General features: G+C 45.7%; 1 protein-coding gene across 2 annotated transcripts in view; it reads left to right on the top strand.

Annotated features, from left to right (window-relative positions):
• The window catches only part of Prp39 (pre-mRNA processing factor 39), a 46,212-nt gene that overhangs the window by 16,374 nt on the left and 14,170 nt on the right, over positions 1–15,668 (top strand). For both annotated transcript variants that reach the window (XM_037416445.2, XM_075871331.1), the window contains exons 8-10: positions 3,163–3,273; positions 3,556–3,720; positions 8,808–8,934. In XM_037416445.2, the coding sequence (XP_037272342.2) occupies positions 3,163–3,273; positions 3,556–3,720; positions 8,808–8,934 (403 nt within the window). The remainder of the gene's footprint in view (positions 1–3,162; positions 3,274–3,555; positions 3,721–8,807; positions 8,935–15,668) is intronic.

Genomic DNA, 15,668 nt, shown 5'->3' with positions numbered 1-15,668 from the left:
AACAATAAAAGCAGAGGTTCAACACAAGACGAGATTTATTTGAGACAAAAAAGTGGAAGCAAATAGTTGAGAATTAGAATACCATACGCAAAGCTTGCGGACGTAGCGGTAGCGTTCGTCGCTCAACAGGAGCCCTCAAAAGGTAAGTTTGGGACGTCAGTGTTGGGCTGATGGCTATTTAACAGAATTGTCTGCAGTTTCCTTCTGAAGAAATAAGGTTTACCACCAATCCCAGTTTTAGGCACACGGCAGGCCTAATGCGTCTTGGTGGCTTTCAGCAGCCATCACGAGTAGCAAACACAAAACTTGTAGACATCGAAGGGCCTACCGGCGGCCCTGTTGCCGTTCTTTAGTGCATGATCTATCACTTGCAACTTGAAAGCAGTATCGCCTCATAACTTGACAAGGTTACCGACACAACATACAAAACACGCCGCAACGCACACTTACCACTTCGGCTTGGCTTGGATTGAATCTCTGTGCAATAGTACGCTTGGTGCTTAAGAGATAGCGCCAGATGGCGTGCGCTATCATCATTAGTGGCTGGAAAGAGTAGACGACATTATTGCAGCAGTTTTCGGGGTTGCGATAATTACTCGAGGAAGAAAAGAAATCGTATTTTTGTTGGGCGATGTGAGGGGTGCGAGAATTATGCGAGTGCGAGAATTACGTGAGTAAATACGGTATATGTCCATGTTAAGGACTATGCTAGTTTAGTCTACGTGTACCAATTGTTTTTTAGTGTTATCTGTTCTTGCCACATTTAGACATTTCATACTAGTGCAGTTTTGTTATGTGAGTACCACTGCCTCTTAACATTTGGCCATTGTTGGTGTGAGGGTAATATAGGTTGCCAAGTTATGTTTGCTAGACTGGTGCCTGTCCAACTTCAATCCACTGAGAGTACAATTCACTCTCAGGTTTTAATCTGCAATGAGTTTTATAATAAGTATTAATAAATGATATGTGGAACTTCAGGCATTTTATGTCTGTTCTTTTTTAGTGTCTGCTTCCGCCCACCTCATTCGCACCATTTTAGATTATAGTAATGCTGAGAATGGACGAGAGGTTCCAAAGTAACACACAAAAGAATATTTCTATAATGGTTTGCTTACTGTGCGACACTTTCTAGTGCATGTGGACAACTAGAGGTGTTGCAGATTCCCTTTCTGCCAATACTGTTTGTTTTCTTTAGAGTGGCCATATGATGAGCTGAGCTTTCTTTGTGCCCTGATCCCAAAAGGGAGGTTTTGAGTCCACTAAAACAGCCTATTTTCATGTATGGAGCCAATGTAACTTAGCAAGGTGCTTGTTTGGGCCAGTTGGTATTCCATTGAACTTTTGTGTAGTGCAAGCTTCAGGGACAATATCATGTCTTATCTCTTGTTTCTCAATCCTGAAATTTGCACTATATAGAGCAGTTCAGTGGGGCTCATGTTGGAATTGCGGAACTTTGTAGAATGCAGTGTGTTGACCTCTATATATCTGTATTGACTGTCATGTCTATTGACTACAGCCTGCATGGGAATAATATACAGTCAAATCTCATTAATTCGAACATGCATAATTTGAACTTCCGGTTAATTTGAACTCATGATGAAATCCCGTCAAAGCTATGTGTATTCTAATGGGTGAAAACGCGTGGTAATTCGTACGCGCAAGCACTTGCGACTGTTAATTCGAACATACCGCGCTCTGAAAATGCTCTCAGCACCCCGCCCAATCCTGCGGCGGCACCTGCGACACCTCTCCGCTGCGCCTGAAGGAAATGAAAAAGAAAGAAAATGCTGCAGTGGAATGTTTGCTCTCTCTCAAATGCCGATCTGTGATGCGCCCGTGTCACGCTTTTTCTTTTTCCGTCCCTGCCACGTAAAGACCCTTCTCCTTCCAATGCTGTGGGCAAAAAAAAAAAAAAAGAGAGGGGAAAAAAAAAAGAAAGCTGTCGTTGGGTTGAATGAATGCGAGGTTCAAGTAAAGGAAAAAGGCCCTATCTTCTGCAGCCCTTGCCCCTTGCGAGAGCACAGCTCTACGCCTTGCGGAGGGTATCTGTCATGCGTCGGGGCCACGCTTTCCCCTTTCCGGTCTCTGCCACGCAAAAAAAAAAAAGCTGCCATGGAGTATTGGTTTTCTCTCAAAATGCCGATCTGCTTCGTGGAGACTCTTCTCCTTTCTCGTCACTTGCTGGCCATGCTGCAGTCGTCGTCGTCTTTAGAAAGTGTCGATGCCGGGGGCGGGGGGGGGTGCCGGGACAGACGTACGGATGATGATGGGTTGATTAGTTACGGGGGACTCTGGGACAAAGCGCTTCGCCCTGCGTCTCCTTCCCATCTGACAACAGCACATTTCCACGTGCAACTTCGCTTGCCAGGAGAATGCTGACGCCGAAGTAGAAATGCTTTGCAAGCTGCGTGCGAAATTGATTGACTCGCTGCAAGGCAAACATGTGCAGACGGGCATCACTGATTACTTCAATTAATAACGAATGTCCTGTGATTTTTGAATAAATGTAAGTCTTCTGAAACTTCCCCCTCGTGTGTCAGCTCAATGCACATGCGGCATTGCATGGAGAGCGCTCCGTTTATTTAGCTCTGATTAATTCGAACTTCTTTTAAACAAATTTTCGGGCCCCTTCTAGTTCGAATTATCAAATTCGACTGTACCTGCATTAGGACGGTAGGCGTACGTGCTCGCACTAGTACAGTTAGCCTTTGTGCTACACTCAAACCTTGCTATAACTAAATAGTTATACTGAAGTAAACAAAGAATAGTCTTTGCAATAAATAATGTTGGAAATATTCCTTTATAACAAATTTTCGGATATAACAAACCTATTTTTATGTAAGATGCAATTTTGTTACAATGAGGTTTTGAGTGTTGTAGGACATCATGCGTTCACAAGAATTGTAGGCCTTCGTGCCTGCACAAGGACGATTGGGTTTCGTGCTAGTGGGACGACGTTTTTGCATGTGAACTGAAGGCCTTTGTTTCCGCAAAGGTAAGCAGGCCCTTGTGCCAGTAGGCCTTAGTGCCTGCGTAAGGACAGTCGGCTTTTGTACCAGTAGGCCATCATGCCTGCACGAGAATAGTACGCCTTTGGGTGACCATTGTGCTGGCAACACATTCTCAACTTGGAGCACGCAAGATAATCTTTTTTTCTTGCAGAAAAACGACAACGAGGCCAAGTACATCCGGGACAAGGTGGTCGAAAAGAGGCGAGAGCTGTTCAAAGCGAACGAGTCCGAAGTCGGTCGACGGTGGGCCTTCGAAGAAGGAGTGAGTGTGCTGTAATTTCTTTGTAGCACAGACACTTTGTAAAGTTAACACATAGAACAATTTAAAGATACTTATTTTGCAATACCAAAATATTCCGTAACAAAATAACTGCCTCCACTTATGATGTTTCTCACTTCGATTGCTGACCCCTTGCACTTCTCTTGGCCAAGGGAACCCTTGTTACACAGAATGTACTTTGCCAGTCTCTTCATGTTTTAACTGACGAAATTCCATTTGCTTAACTATGCGTAACTGTCGTTTGCGTGCCCCCTTCTTCCTCAGATCAAACGGCCCTACTTTCACGTGAAGCCCCTGGAACGGCTGCAACTGAAGAACTGGCGCGAGTACCTCGACTTCGAGACGCAGAATGGCAACCACGCGAGGACTGTGATTCTCTACGAACGATGCCTCATCGCCTGCGCCTTGTACGAAGACATGTGGATGAAGGTAACGATGCTAATTCGCTCATGGATTGGCAGTCGTTATTTCCTCATCAAATCTCTGGAAATGTAGGAGCTGTGTCGTGACAAAATAGTGAATATTGCCAAGAAATTAAAAATTATTCCGATATCCCCATAGGTATGCAGTTAAAAGCCTCACTTTAATAAAGCAAAGTCATAATGGGTATAATTAACTGGATCATTTTACGAAGCTGAACTTTTCTTGCTTATGGTTTCTTGGTTTCTTGGTGCTTCAGTTTGGAGCTTGTGTGTCCTGTCACGCGAACTGTTTTTACAAAGATGCATGTATGTTAAAATCTCCATCCTCAACTCAATTGCACCGTGGCGCAACATATGCTATGTAAATATCCTCACTGCAACGGGTTTACTCTACCTATTGCATTGTTTCTTCAATAGAACCAGTAGCCTTTCTAGCCTTTCTAAACCCTTTGTCTATATACCTCCACAAGCAGCTGTTGTCGGTGGTTTGTGCAATTTTTTTTTTCCCCTTAGCAGTGTGGGCTGCAAGAAAAAAAAAAATCTAGGCATCTCCGCAAAGTGAGCCATGATCACTGGGGGAAGGACTGGGGATCGTTCTTACTGTAAATAACCCACATTGCCCACTCTAGTATGAAGATGAGTGGCAACGCGTGTGTATACACTCAAACCTCGTGATAGCAAAGTTGCATCTTACACGAAAATAAGTTTGTAATATCCTAAAATATATTACGAAAATTTAGTCCTAACACTGTATTTGTTGCAAGACTATTTTTAATTTACTTTGTTATAACCCGTATTTCGTTAGATGAGGGTTTGTTATATCGAGGTTATAGTGTAGTATATACGATGTGTTTGGGCCGTTGAGCCGCCGCTTCCAGCGCCCTGAACTCTGGGGTAGCAGACTGTTGTCAGTGTTACTGGTTTGCCACTGTTTCCCGAGTGCTCACCTACGAGGTAGCTTTCTGCGCAGACGTTGAGTCGCTGCATGTGCTGGGGGGAGCAGAAAGAGAATGTATGGTCTAGAATGCACTTATTCTTCATCGTCATCATGTCATTGTGATGGTATATAGACGGTACCTTGCATGTGCTGTGGCAGGACCGGCATTTAACAATAAGAATCTTTGGGCACCTCGCCGATGATGCCTCATTCGTGGTGGAAACCACTTCCAACCACGGATGAGGCATCATCGGCGAGGCACCCATAGATTCTCAGAATTATCGCCATTGGCTACCTTGCCTGTGCTGTGCCGTACAGCGCACGACGGAAAAACCTAGCGTACTTATTCAAATATAGGTTGACCTTTTTTTCTGAAAATGTTGTTCAAAACCAGCCATCGACCTATATTCGTGACCAAAGAATCTGGACCCTTATTCACGGTCGAACCAACCAAAAGCGCCGAGCTTATGGCATTCTAATGTCGCCCCGGCTGTTATCCTAGTGGTTCCTACTGCATACGAATGTTATATACCACAAAATCTGAAATAAACACCTCCCTCCTTAATTTTGACTACCTAATTGTGAAAAAAGTTAATTATTCAATAGCCACGCACCGCCCCATCGAAATGCAGCCGCTCCGCCGTGTTCGCAATAAAACCCACGATTTCCCTAGGTATTGGCCGTGAAATCTCTAGACCGCTAGCCGTGCTTCCGGTACTGCCTTCCGGCACGCAGCCGCACTGGCCTGAGGCCTCGCCATCGCCGCCTCGTGCTTTGTTCATTCTACGACTGGCGTGATGGTTCGCATTTGCTTTAGGCGCTCCACCGTGCTCCCCACCGGGCAGCAGAAATTACCGTATTTACTCGATTCTACCACGCCCTCGATTGTAACGCGCACCCGATTTCCACCGCGAAAAAAAAAAACGTAAGACATCGATTGCAACGCGCACCCATTTTTCTCGCTGGCCCGCACGATCACACCACTCGAAAAAACGACTCCTTTCGGGAGCGTCTTCCATTTAAATATGAGGTACGGGCGAAGCTTGTGCCCATCTGACGTGTAACAGAGCATTGCCGTCACTGTAGTTTTACCGTGGACCAATGTCAGCACGCGAACTTGCTTCGCCCCCTTCTTCTCGACGGTTGTGGTGCCAGGCATGTCGAAGTAAAGAGGCGTCTGATCGGCATTCCCGATTTGCCCAAGCAGGTAGCCGTTGTTGCGCCGCAAGTTTAGGACGAACCTCTGAAAACTGTGAAGCTTTTCATCGTACTCCTCCGCAAAACTTTTCACATATGCATGTTCCTCTTCGGAGGGAAAAGCCTTTCCTCTTCATAAAGTTAGTTAGCCAGCACCTGCTCGCTTTAAACTGGCTCCGCATTAGACCTTTTTCTAAGACTAATTGCATAGCCCGCACTTGGAGCAGTTCTGTCGTCACGGGCCGCTCGCTGCTCAAGCACATACTCGCCGAGCAGCTCTTTAATTTGCGGAAACCGACCCTTCTGTGGTCCACTGAAGCCTTTGCGTGAAGCTTTGCTGTCGACAACCTTCTGCTTTTGTTTCCGCCGATCCCGCACGCACGTTTCGGGAACTCCGAACGACCGCGATGCGGCCCGATTTCCGTCCGTTTCTGCACACGCGATGACTTTTCTTTTAAAAGCGGCATCGTGCTGCACTCAAGTTTTTGGAGTCGGCCCTTCCACGCCGTCGATGCTAATGCACTACTAGATGACGAACTCCTCAGCACACGTACGAAATGCCGCACATGGGAAACACATTGGCAGAAATGGCTGACACGCCATGCCGACGCACGTAGGGGGTGGCCATTTCGGATTTGCCGATGGCAATAGATTGACCGTATTTTTTTTGTTCGTACTCGATTCTAACGCGCATGCGATTTATGAACTCGCTTAACGGGAAAAAAGGTGCGCGTTAGATTCGAGTAATTACGGTAGGCGCCTTCTAACCACCACTACCATTCGGTTATGCTCGGTTGCGACGATGTTACGTCAGCAGAGCTACACAGGTGACTTCAAGTGCCAAGTGATACTTTTTGCTGAGGACTTCAGCAATTGTGCCGTGTAGCGCGAATTCTGTGTAAATGAGAAATTGATTAGGGGTTGGCAAAAGCAGCGGGACCACCTGTTTGCGTGCAAATTGTCGCCGGCGTGCCTTTTGTGACCTAACAATCAGTAGCGGTGCAGCAAAGACGACGTGTTTAGGGAAGCCCTGGCAGCTATTAAGGCGCTGAGTTATGTAAATAAAGGTGTGCTACATTTCAATTTCTCTGTTTCTAAACTAAAAAAAAAAAAAAAACATTGGTCGGCATATACAGTCGAGCCCACATATAGCGGCCCCACTTAAAACGAACTTTCGCTTAAAACGAACAATATCCTCGTGACCGTGAAAATATACATTGTCTCAATGACACAAAATCGCACTTACAACGAACGTCTCCAAGCGCCGCCGATTGGTTACAGCGAACGCAGACGGCGGTTTGCCAACTTCCCGGGAAACCACTTTCGACCACGGATGAGGCATCATCGGCGAGGTGCCCATAGATTCTTATTGTTAAATGCCGATTGTGCCTCGGCGCCCCTCTGATTGCCGCTCTCCCCGACCGCTCTTTGTTACGCACCCTTCAGTCCTTTGTCCCCCCCACTACTCTGAGCACCCCGCATCGCTAGACAAGGCCCGTGTTTTCACACTGCCACCGATATTTCAAAGACCGGTCGGTCATCTACCTTGTTTTTGGATCGCTGGTACTGTCGTTGGTGTCGTCGGCCTGGAGTGACCAGACCATTTGCCAACATCGTCTGTATTCGATCATCTGCGTCTTGTCGTATCATTCTAGTGCAGGCGCGTAAGCTACCCCACCCACTCTGATAGTTCGCAATTCTTTTCATGTGTAAGACCTGTTTTCGCTCACTTCGCACTTGGCTCAGCATGCCCTCTGCACGTGTGCGAAAGGGTAAAAACGGCTGTTAATAAGGCCACGCAAACCGGCTCGTGCAACAAAACAATTTTTTGAACGCCAATGCGCGTGCCGATCCAGGCGGCCGTGCTTAGACCTCTGCGCGCCCAGACCCTCTTTCAATTTTTTCTACGCGCGAGTTGCGCATTTCGCGGACCTTTTAAGCAAGCTGCCCTAAAGTCCCTGAAAAAAGGGAATCGAGAAGTTTTGTTTTCTAACTAGAAACGAGCCCAGAGCTGTACCACGCGTTCTGGCATACGTGTTGCGTGTGCGCATCTTGCTCGTTCTGGGTGTGCGTGTATGGTCAGTATGGCGAACGGGAGGCCTTGCATGCTGTTTCCTGCCGCTCAACAAAATGTTGAAAGTGCGACCGCTTGGCTTGGGCATAATCCGCGCGTTGGGCGCCGGGTTGCGGAGCGCTTGCTCATAGCTGTCACCTGGCAGCCAACTTGCCTCTTCCAGCGTCCCGGTATTCAGCTGTAGAGATGGTGAATATTTCGTGGGCGACGGTGACGGGGTCATGCGCACAAAACTGTTTTCGTGAGGCCGACTTCGTCGACGTCAGGCCCGATGCCAGGCCTGAAGCTTCCGAACGGGACCACTCCACCGGCGATTTGTGCCAGTGCGTCGTCGCTTCCGGCCTGGCAGAGCGAGTGGGACATCTGTTGTGATGGTTTAATTACAGCCGACGATGATGCCGACACCGCGGGACCGTGCGTGGATTAGGGCATTGTGAAATAAGTACGCGGCAGGAGTGATTTGGAGGAATCGGATTGCGAGAACCACGAAACTTGGGAGCCAGTGCCTCATGCAGCTTGTGCCACGAGCCTCGGCAAAGAGCACGCTGCCGTTTGAAATAAACTCGAGACGGCCCTTATCGCTTCTGCTTTTTGAAACACGTGCATCACGGACATTTTTGGGCAAAAAATCTTGTGTTTTCACTTGCAACTTTTTTAAAAACTGTGTTTCATTTACTACGAACTTCAAGATACAGCGAACGGAAGCCGCGTCAGGCTCAGGTTCGTTATAAGCGGACTCGACTGTATTCAAATATTTTTTTTTTCTCTCGTAGAACACTATAAGTAGGGGTCGACCTATATTCCTGCCCGACCTACTTTTGAGTAAATACGATAGACCCCAAAGTGCTTCGCCCCTAACATTGTAGCCTGTTCTCACTTTTTGCAGTACATTAAATATCTGGACACAGCGGAGCCGGAGAAGGTGAACGAAATCTTCCGGCGGGCATGCACGACACACCTGGTGCGCAAGCCGAGCATCAGCCTTGCCTGGGCCGCCTATGAGGAGAAGCACGGTGAGTGCACTTTATGACATCACTAGCACCATGGCAGCGAAGGAGCTTGTGACCCATAAAATGACCCGTTAGAGCACATAGGCACTTAGCCATTGTTGGCACTTAGCTTGGGTGAAAAAAAACTGGGTTCATCATGTTTCAGGTGTTCATACTTAGTTACAAGCTAAGCAAAAATGTCTGCTCTGCCCACAGCCATTGTTGCACCTCGTACAGAGAATTAGCAGAAAGGTTAGGGGTGGGGGAATATTTGAACTTTCCGATAATTTTCTAATAGGGTCTGCCCTTCAATTTCATATGCACCAGAATTTTACTATTCGAACTTCCAGAACATAAATGTTAAAGTTTACAATAAAAAAAATGGCCATGCAGTGTGCTTGGTCATGCATTTTAGGGCGCTGCTGCACGAAAAGCTTGGCCAGGGGTGCGTTTACCAATGCGAGTCGTTGCTTGCGATGGAGCATGCAGTGTGGATTTTTTTCTTTTCGCATATCTGCCAGGGCGATGACTTGTTGACGAAGTTCAGATTAATGTTATAGTGCATCGGCACCGTGAGCATGGTTAGGCCTTGCCACGACTCCGAGCAGTTCATTCGGTCACAGTGTGCATGGCCACAGGGCTGGATGTTATAAGAACCCTTCGAGTGTCAATCCCTTTTAAAAAACTTTCTCAGATGGATGAGTTTATTCGGTTGCGGTTTTTGAATGTATAAAGTGCTTAAGGGGGGGCGCGGCAAGTAAAGTGCCGATTTTGGTCAAAATATGCGATTTTCTGATTTATTTTTTTTCGTAATCTTCAGACCTTCAACTTCCTTGTTCTAAAATATTACAGCGAAACGTGCGCTACAAATCCCGCAAATAGTGTTTTTGCCGAGGCTAGTCGCCGAAAAGTGCGAAAAAAAAGCCCCTGAAACGGTGTTGTTCACGCCGCACAAACGCGCCAAGTTGTTGACCGGGGGCCGCCATTTTGGTAGCTTTGGAAAGAGGAGAAAGCCGGCTTCCCGATGGTCGCGGTCTCGTATTTCGGCGAGTGAAAATAAAAGCGCGAGGAGCAAGTAAAAAAACGAAAACGAAGAACGGCAATTGGCTGCGCGGGTCACGTGGTAGCAGGCGCGACCTCTTAAGTGCCAACCACTGGCACGCGTTCGCTCGCGTCTACGCGTCAAAAGCGTCAAATGCGCCTCTCGGCGTCGGCTTCGGAGGGGAATACGCGAGCAGGCGCGAGGGATCAAGCCGGGCTTGATATTTCGCCTCGCGTACGCTACGTCACCACGCGTACAGCGGCGCCAACCAACCAGAGGCCGCGCGCCAACCAACCAGAGGCCGCGATGACTCCGAATGCTGTGCCTAATGGCCGCCGCTTCGAAGGCACAGCCGAGTGCTGAAAGCAAGCATGAAAACTACTCCTAACGTTCCTGAATGACCGCTTCGTAATCTAGAACGACAACGAAGCGACGAACGACTGCGAGTGCTACCAGCGTGACGCGGTTTCGTGCCGAGTTCGAACGACGCCGACAAATCCAGCGAATGCCGGCCGGCTATGCTAGCGCCGGACCCCTGTGCGATCGTCGGCCGAGCGAAAGGAGCATGTTGGTGTTTTTGTGCTTTCATCTGTGACTTTCTGTGCTAAAAACGAGTGCGAACATACTTCGGAGGTTCGAAGGTTTGAGCGTGAGCCCTCGCCTACCGCGGAGGCAATTCAGATCGGTGTCATCTGCATCCAGCGCAGGCCTCTACCATCTAGTTCGTATGAACCAGCACATGCGAGGCACATCGGCTGAAAAAAACTCTACGGTAGTTTCCGTCGCAACATAGACACCATATACGACGACCGAAATATTGCGTAGGTCATACGGAAGAGTTTTTATCTGCACTGTGTTTGTGTTTGTTTTCAACATCAATATTCATCATCGCTGAAAGCGAACCTCGCACTAGCCAACACATTTCCGTGATGTGAAAACGTACGTACTTATATAAGTGTATTCGCGAATCGTATGACGCGGAAACATTCGTTGGCTTCGGTGCTAATCGTTTTTGTGTGTTGCCAAGCTAATCATAAGCGTGCGCTGGTTGGTAGCAGTGAGATGCGACTTCGTGTCGGGTACCAGCGACGCTGACACACTGGGCTGTCAGCGGTCTCATTTCCATTCACGTACAAGACAGAAACTCGAGCGTGCGTCGCTGTGGTGATCGAAAAAGAAAGTTGCATGATTAAGTGCTGCTGGTATTGCCTGCTATTTCACTTCTCGCTTCTTCTGCTTCTGTGCTACGCTCAGTAGCACATACGTTGTTTGGAGGCATTCTAACACACACATTCTTAATTTGTAGTTCATTCTGATACTCATAGCTATAGGCATACAATGGCGCTTCTCCGTCATTTTACAGTTTACTATAACATAACGCGCGATCTGTTTACAGCTGGACAGATAACTGAAAACCTTGTGAGAAGCACCTGATTTGAAATCAGCTGCACGATGACACGATTGTGGGAAGAGAAGATCACCACATGTATGCACAGAATGAATGAAGGTACACTAGTATGGTACTGCACTTTGTGTAGAAGAAATGCAAAAAGTACCTCATGTGACTTATGAGTCCTTTCAGAGCTGTGCTTGTATTTATCTGTGCCTTCAGACTGTAATGAGCTCAATATATTCGATGGTTCTGAACATTGAATATTTGTATGTGTTTCCAAGGAGTCCTTCATTTCTGTTCGGTTTTTTAGTATATGCATTAACTTGGATTATATATACGCATTCACTTAAGCATATTCTGTGTAGTTCTGTTGGAAAACTTGCCAAAACTTCTGTACGGTGCTCTTGTGCAATCCTTTGATCAGTATCTGTCCCATCAAAAATTTTTGGCATGCTTTATTGCATTATAGTGTATTTTGACAATTAATGACATGCTAAAGCCACAGTGCTTGGCTGTAATCTCAAAACCAATGTCTGTCTCATCAAGAAGTGTCAGATGCATTTTGTAGATGTTAAAGGATATTTAAACTACCTGCAAAGTGCTGAAGTCTTCAACACAGCCCTGATCCGCAATCACCACCCAGCTTAGAAGTCATTTGTAGAGTTCTCTAACACGTTCAAATAAAGTTATCAAACACTGGATTGATCTACTTGGTTTGATTCCTAATCCCAGTGTGTCTGACTTTTTGGAGGCACTTGTATTATAATAATGTCCTATTTCTCTCATTTATTACAGGGGTGCACTCAAGGGTAGTGATATTTGTTTACCTTGGCACACTTAATGTGATATAACTGTTTATATTCTTTCATTTTGTATATATGTATGCCACTTTTGCAGTAGCCTCACAGTGAGCAGCTGTATTTGAAAATAAATAAATATACCATCCGAAAGTGTTCAACGCTGTGCTCCGTTCCAATCTAGTCGCTAATATCTGTTGCATCGTGATGTGTCGGGTATATTTATTGCATTGGAGAACATTTTGGCTGCCTTTCATGCAGGGTTCAGTTCCAGTATTATGACTGATATCTGTGACTTCATGAAGAGTTAGACGCGGTTTGTCGTTTTAGAGAATACTTTAACTACAGACAACATCCAGAAGTCTTTCCTACAAGGTTCAGTTGCAGCCCTATGGCCAATATCTGTCTTATTATGAAAACTTCAAGTACAGTTAGTTGCATTAGAGCATATTTTGACTACAAAAAATGCCCAGAGGCATTCTACGTAGTGCTTGGTTCCATTCTTATGGCAGTATCTGTTGTATCATTAAGAGCCAGATGCGGTTTCTTGCATGACAGGATATTTCCAATACGCTTATCATTCAAAGCCCTCTGAACAGGGCACAATTACAGCCTCATGACCTAAGTCCGTCACATCATGAAGAGTAGGGTGTACGTTGTTTCGGCTGCAGACAACGTTCATTTTGGCTGCAGGCCATTTCGGCTGCAGACAACGTTCAAAAGCCTTCTATACAGGGTTCACTTCCAATATTATGACTGATAACATTGACTTTATGAACAGTTGGGTGTGGTTTGTCATTTTAGAGAATAATTTGACTAAAGAGAACGTGCAGAAGTCTTCCATACAGGGTTCCGTTCCAATATTATGACTGATATCTGTGACTTCATGAACAGTTCGGTGTCGTTTGTCGTTTTAGAGAATACTTTGACTAAAGATAACATTCAGAAGTCTTCCTTACAGGTTTCAGTTCTATAATTATGACCGATATCTGTGACTTCATGAACAATTGGGTGTCGTTTGTCGTTTTAGAGAATACTTTGACTAAAGACAACGTCCAGAAGTCTTGTATTGAGGTTTTAGTTCTAATATTATGACCGATATCTGTCACTTCATGAACAGTTGGGTGTCGTCTGTCGTTCTAGAGAATACTTTGACTAAAGACAACGTTCAGAAGTCTTGTATTGAGGTTTTAGTTCTAATATTATGACCGATATCTGTCACTTCATGAACAGTTGGGTGTCGTCTGTCGTTCTAGAGAATACTTTGACTAAAGACAACGTTCAGAAGTCTTGTATTGAGGTTTCAGTTCTAATATTATGACCGATATCTGTCACTTCATGAACAGTTGGGTGTCGTCTGTCGTTTTAGAGAATACTTTGACTAAAGACAACGTCCAGAAGTCTTGTATTGAGGTTTTAGTTCTAATATTATGACCGATATCTGTCACTTCATGAACAGTTGGGTGTCGTCTGTCGTTCTAGAGAATACTTTGACTAAAGACAACGTTCAGAAGTCTTGTATTGAGGTTTTAGTTCTAATATTATGACCGATATCTGTCACTTCATGAATAGTTGGGTGTCGTCTGTCGTTCTAGAGAATACTTTGACTAAAGACAACGTTCAGAAGTCTTGTATTGAGGTTTCAGTTCTAATATTATGACCGATATCTGTCACTTCATGAACAGTTGGGTGTCGTCTGTCGTTTTAGAGAATACTTTGACTAAAGACAACGTCCAGAAGTCTTGCATTAAGGTTTCAGTTCTAATATTATGACCGATATCTGTCACTTCATGAACAGTTGGGTGTCGTCTGTCGTTTTAGAGAATACTTTGACTAAAGACAACGTCCAGAAGTCTTGCATTAAGGTTTCAGTTCTAATGTTATGACCGATATTTGTGACTTCATGAACAGTTGATTGTCGTCTGTGGTTCTAGGGAATACTTTGACTAAAGACAACGTCCAGAAGTCTTGTATTGAGGTTTCAGTTATAGTATTATGACCGATATCTGTCACTTCATGAACAGTTGTGTGTCGTCTGTCGTTCAAGAGAATACTTTGACTAAAGACAACGTCCAGAAGTCTTGTATTAAGGTTTCAGTTATAATATTATGACCGATATCTGTCATTTCATGAACAGTTGGGTGTCGTCTGTCGTTCTAGAGAATACTTTGACTAAAGACAACGTCCAGAAGTCTTGTATTGAGGTTTCAGTTATAATATTATGACCGATATCTGTCACTTCATAAACAGTTGGGTGTCATCTGTCGTTCTAGAGAATACTTTGACTAAAGACAACGTCCAGAAGTCTTGTATTGAGGTTTCAGTTCTAATATTATGACCGATATCTGTCACTTCATGAACAGTTGGGTGTCGTCTGTCGTTTTAGAGAATACTTTGACTAAAGACAACGTCCAGAAGTCTTCCAGTGCAAGGTTCAGTTGAAATATTCTGACCAATATCTGTCACATCATGAAGTGTCAGGCACAGTTAGTTGCATTAGAGCACATTTCAGGTATGGAAAATGCCCGAAGGCATTCTACGCAGTATTTGGTTCCTATCTTATGACCAATATCTCTTGTGTCAATAAGAACCGGGTGTGCTTTGTTGCATTAGAGGATATTTCGAACACACACATCAACCGAAAGCCTGCTACTCTGGCCTCAATTGTAGTCTTATGACTGACTTAAATCTCTCAGATCATGAAGTTGCAGGCGTGATTATTAAGTTGACTGATATAAAATATGTTGTGTAAATATACTGAAGGTACCAGCATATACAAGATATTGTTAGTAACTTTGGTAGTGCAGGTATAGAAACCCGGTGGTTTGTAAACCTGATCAGGAAGGCAGCCACGCCTCATTCACCGCAGAGAGGAGGGGGGGGGGAGCTCAATGTCAATTCCATATATTAACATAATAGGGAGGGGGTGCTAAGTCAGCCCTGGGGAAGGGCACTGGGACAAACTTTTGCCCCCCCCCCCCCTTAAGGAGAGCCCTGCACACGCCTATGATAGCCGTACAGTATGCTAGACGCGAATGTTCATTCGCGGGAGCGGCACACGCACCGATGTTGATTTCTGGTGCTACCGCTGTAGTTACTTTGGGCACTGAAATGTCAATTACCTCTAAAATAGTCTAAACTGTGGTGGTTGAAGCACTATCAACTTGTTAACGTGTTCTCATATCCTCTGAAACATACATTCCCGCTCCAGTTGAGAACGTGCCGTTCTGTGCTGAACTTGGACAGTTCCAAGCCAAAAGATCAAGCAACATTGCGCATCGGCCTTGGACGCGTGGGCGTCAACGTGGTCGACGCGTGCCAGTAGTTGCACGCCCTTTTCCTCCACAGGCGCGACTAGACGCTTTTGACGCGTAGGCGCAAGCATACGCGTGCCAGTGGTTGGCACTTTACTGGTCAAAGCTGCGCCGCGCACCTTGGCAACCTTGGAAGCGCGAGCGCATCTGCGGCCGCAGTGTCGAGAATCATCCGGCGTGCGCTTCGTTTTTTGCCAGTTTGCTGTTTTTGT

The sequence above is a fragment of the Rhipicephalus microplus genome, chromosome 8, assembly GCF_043290135.1.
Source record: "Rhipicephalus microplus isolate Deutch F79 chromosome 8, USDA_Rmic, whole genome shotgun sequence".
In the NCBI taxonomy this organism is placed as follows: Eukaryota; Metazoa; Arthropoda; class Arachnida; order Ixodida; family Ixodidae; genus Rhipicephalus; species Rhipicephalus microplus.
Note: the sequence above shows the minus strand (reverse complement) of the source record. Positions and strands in the feature narration are given on the sequence as shown.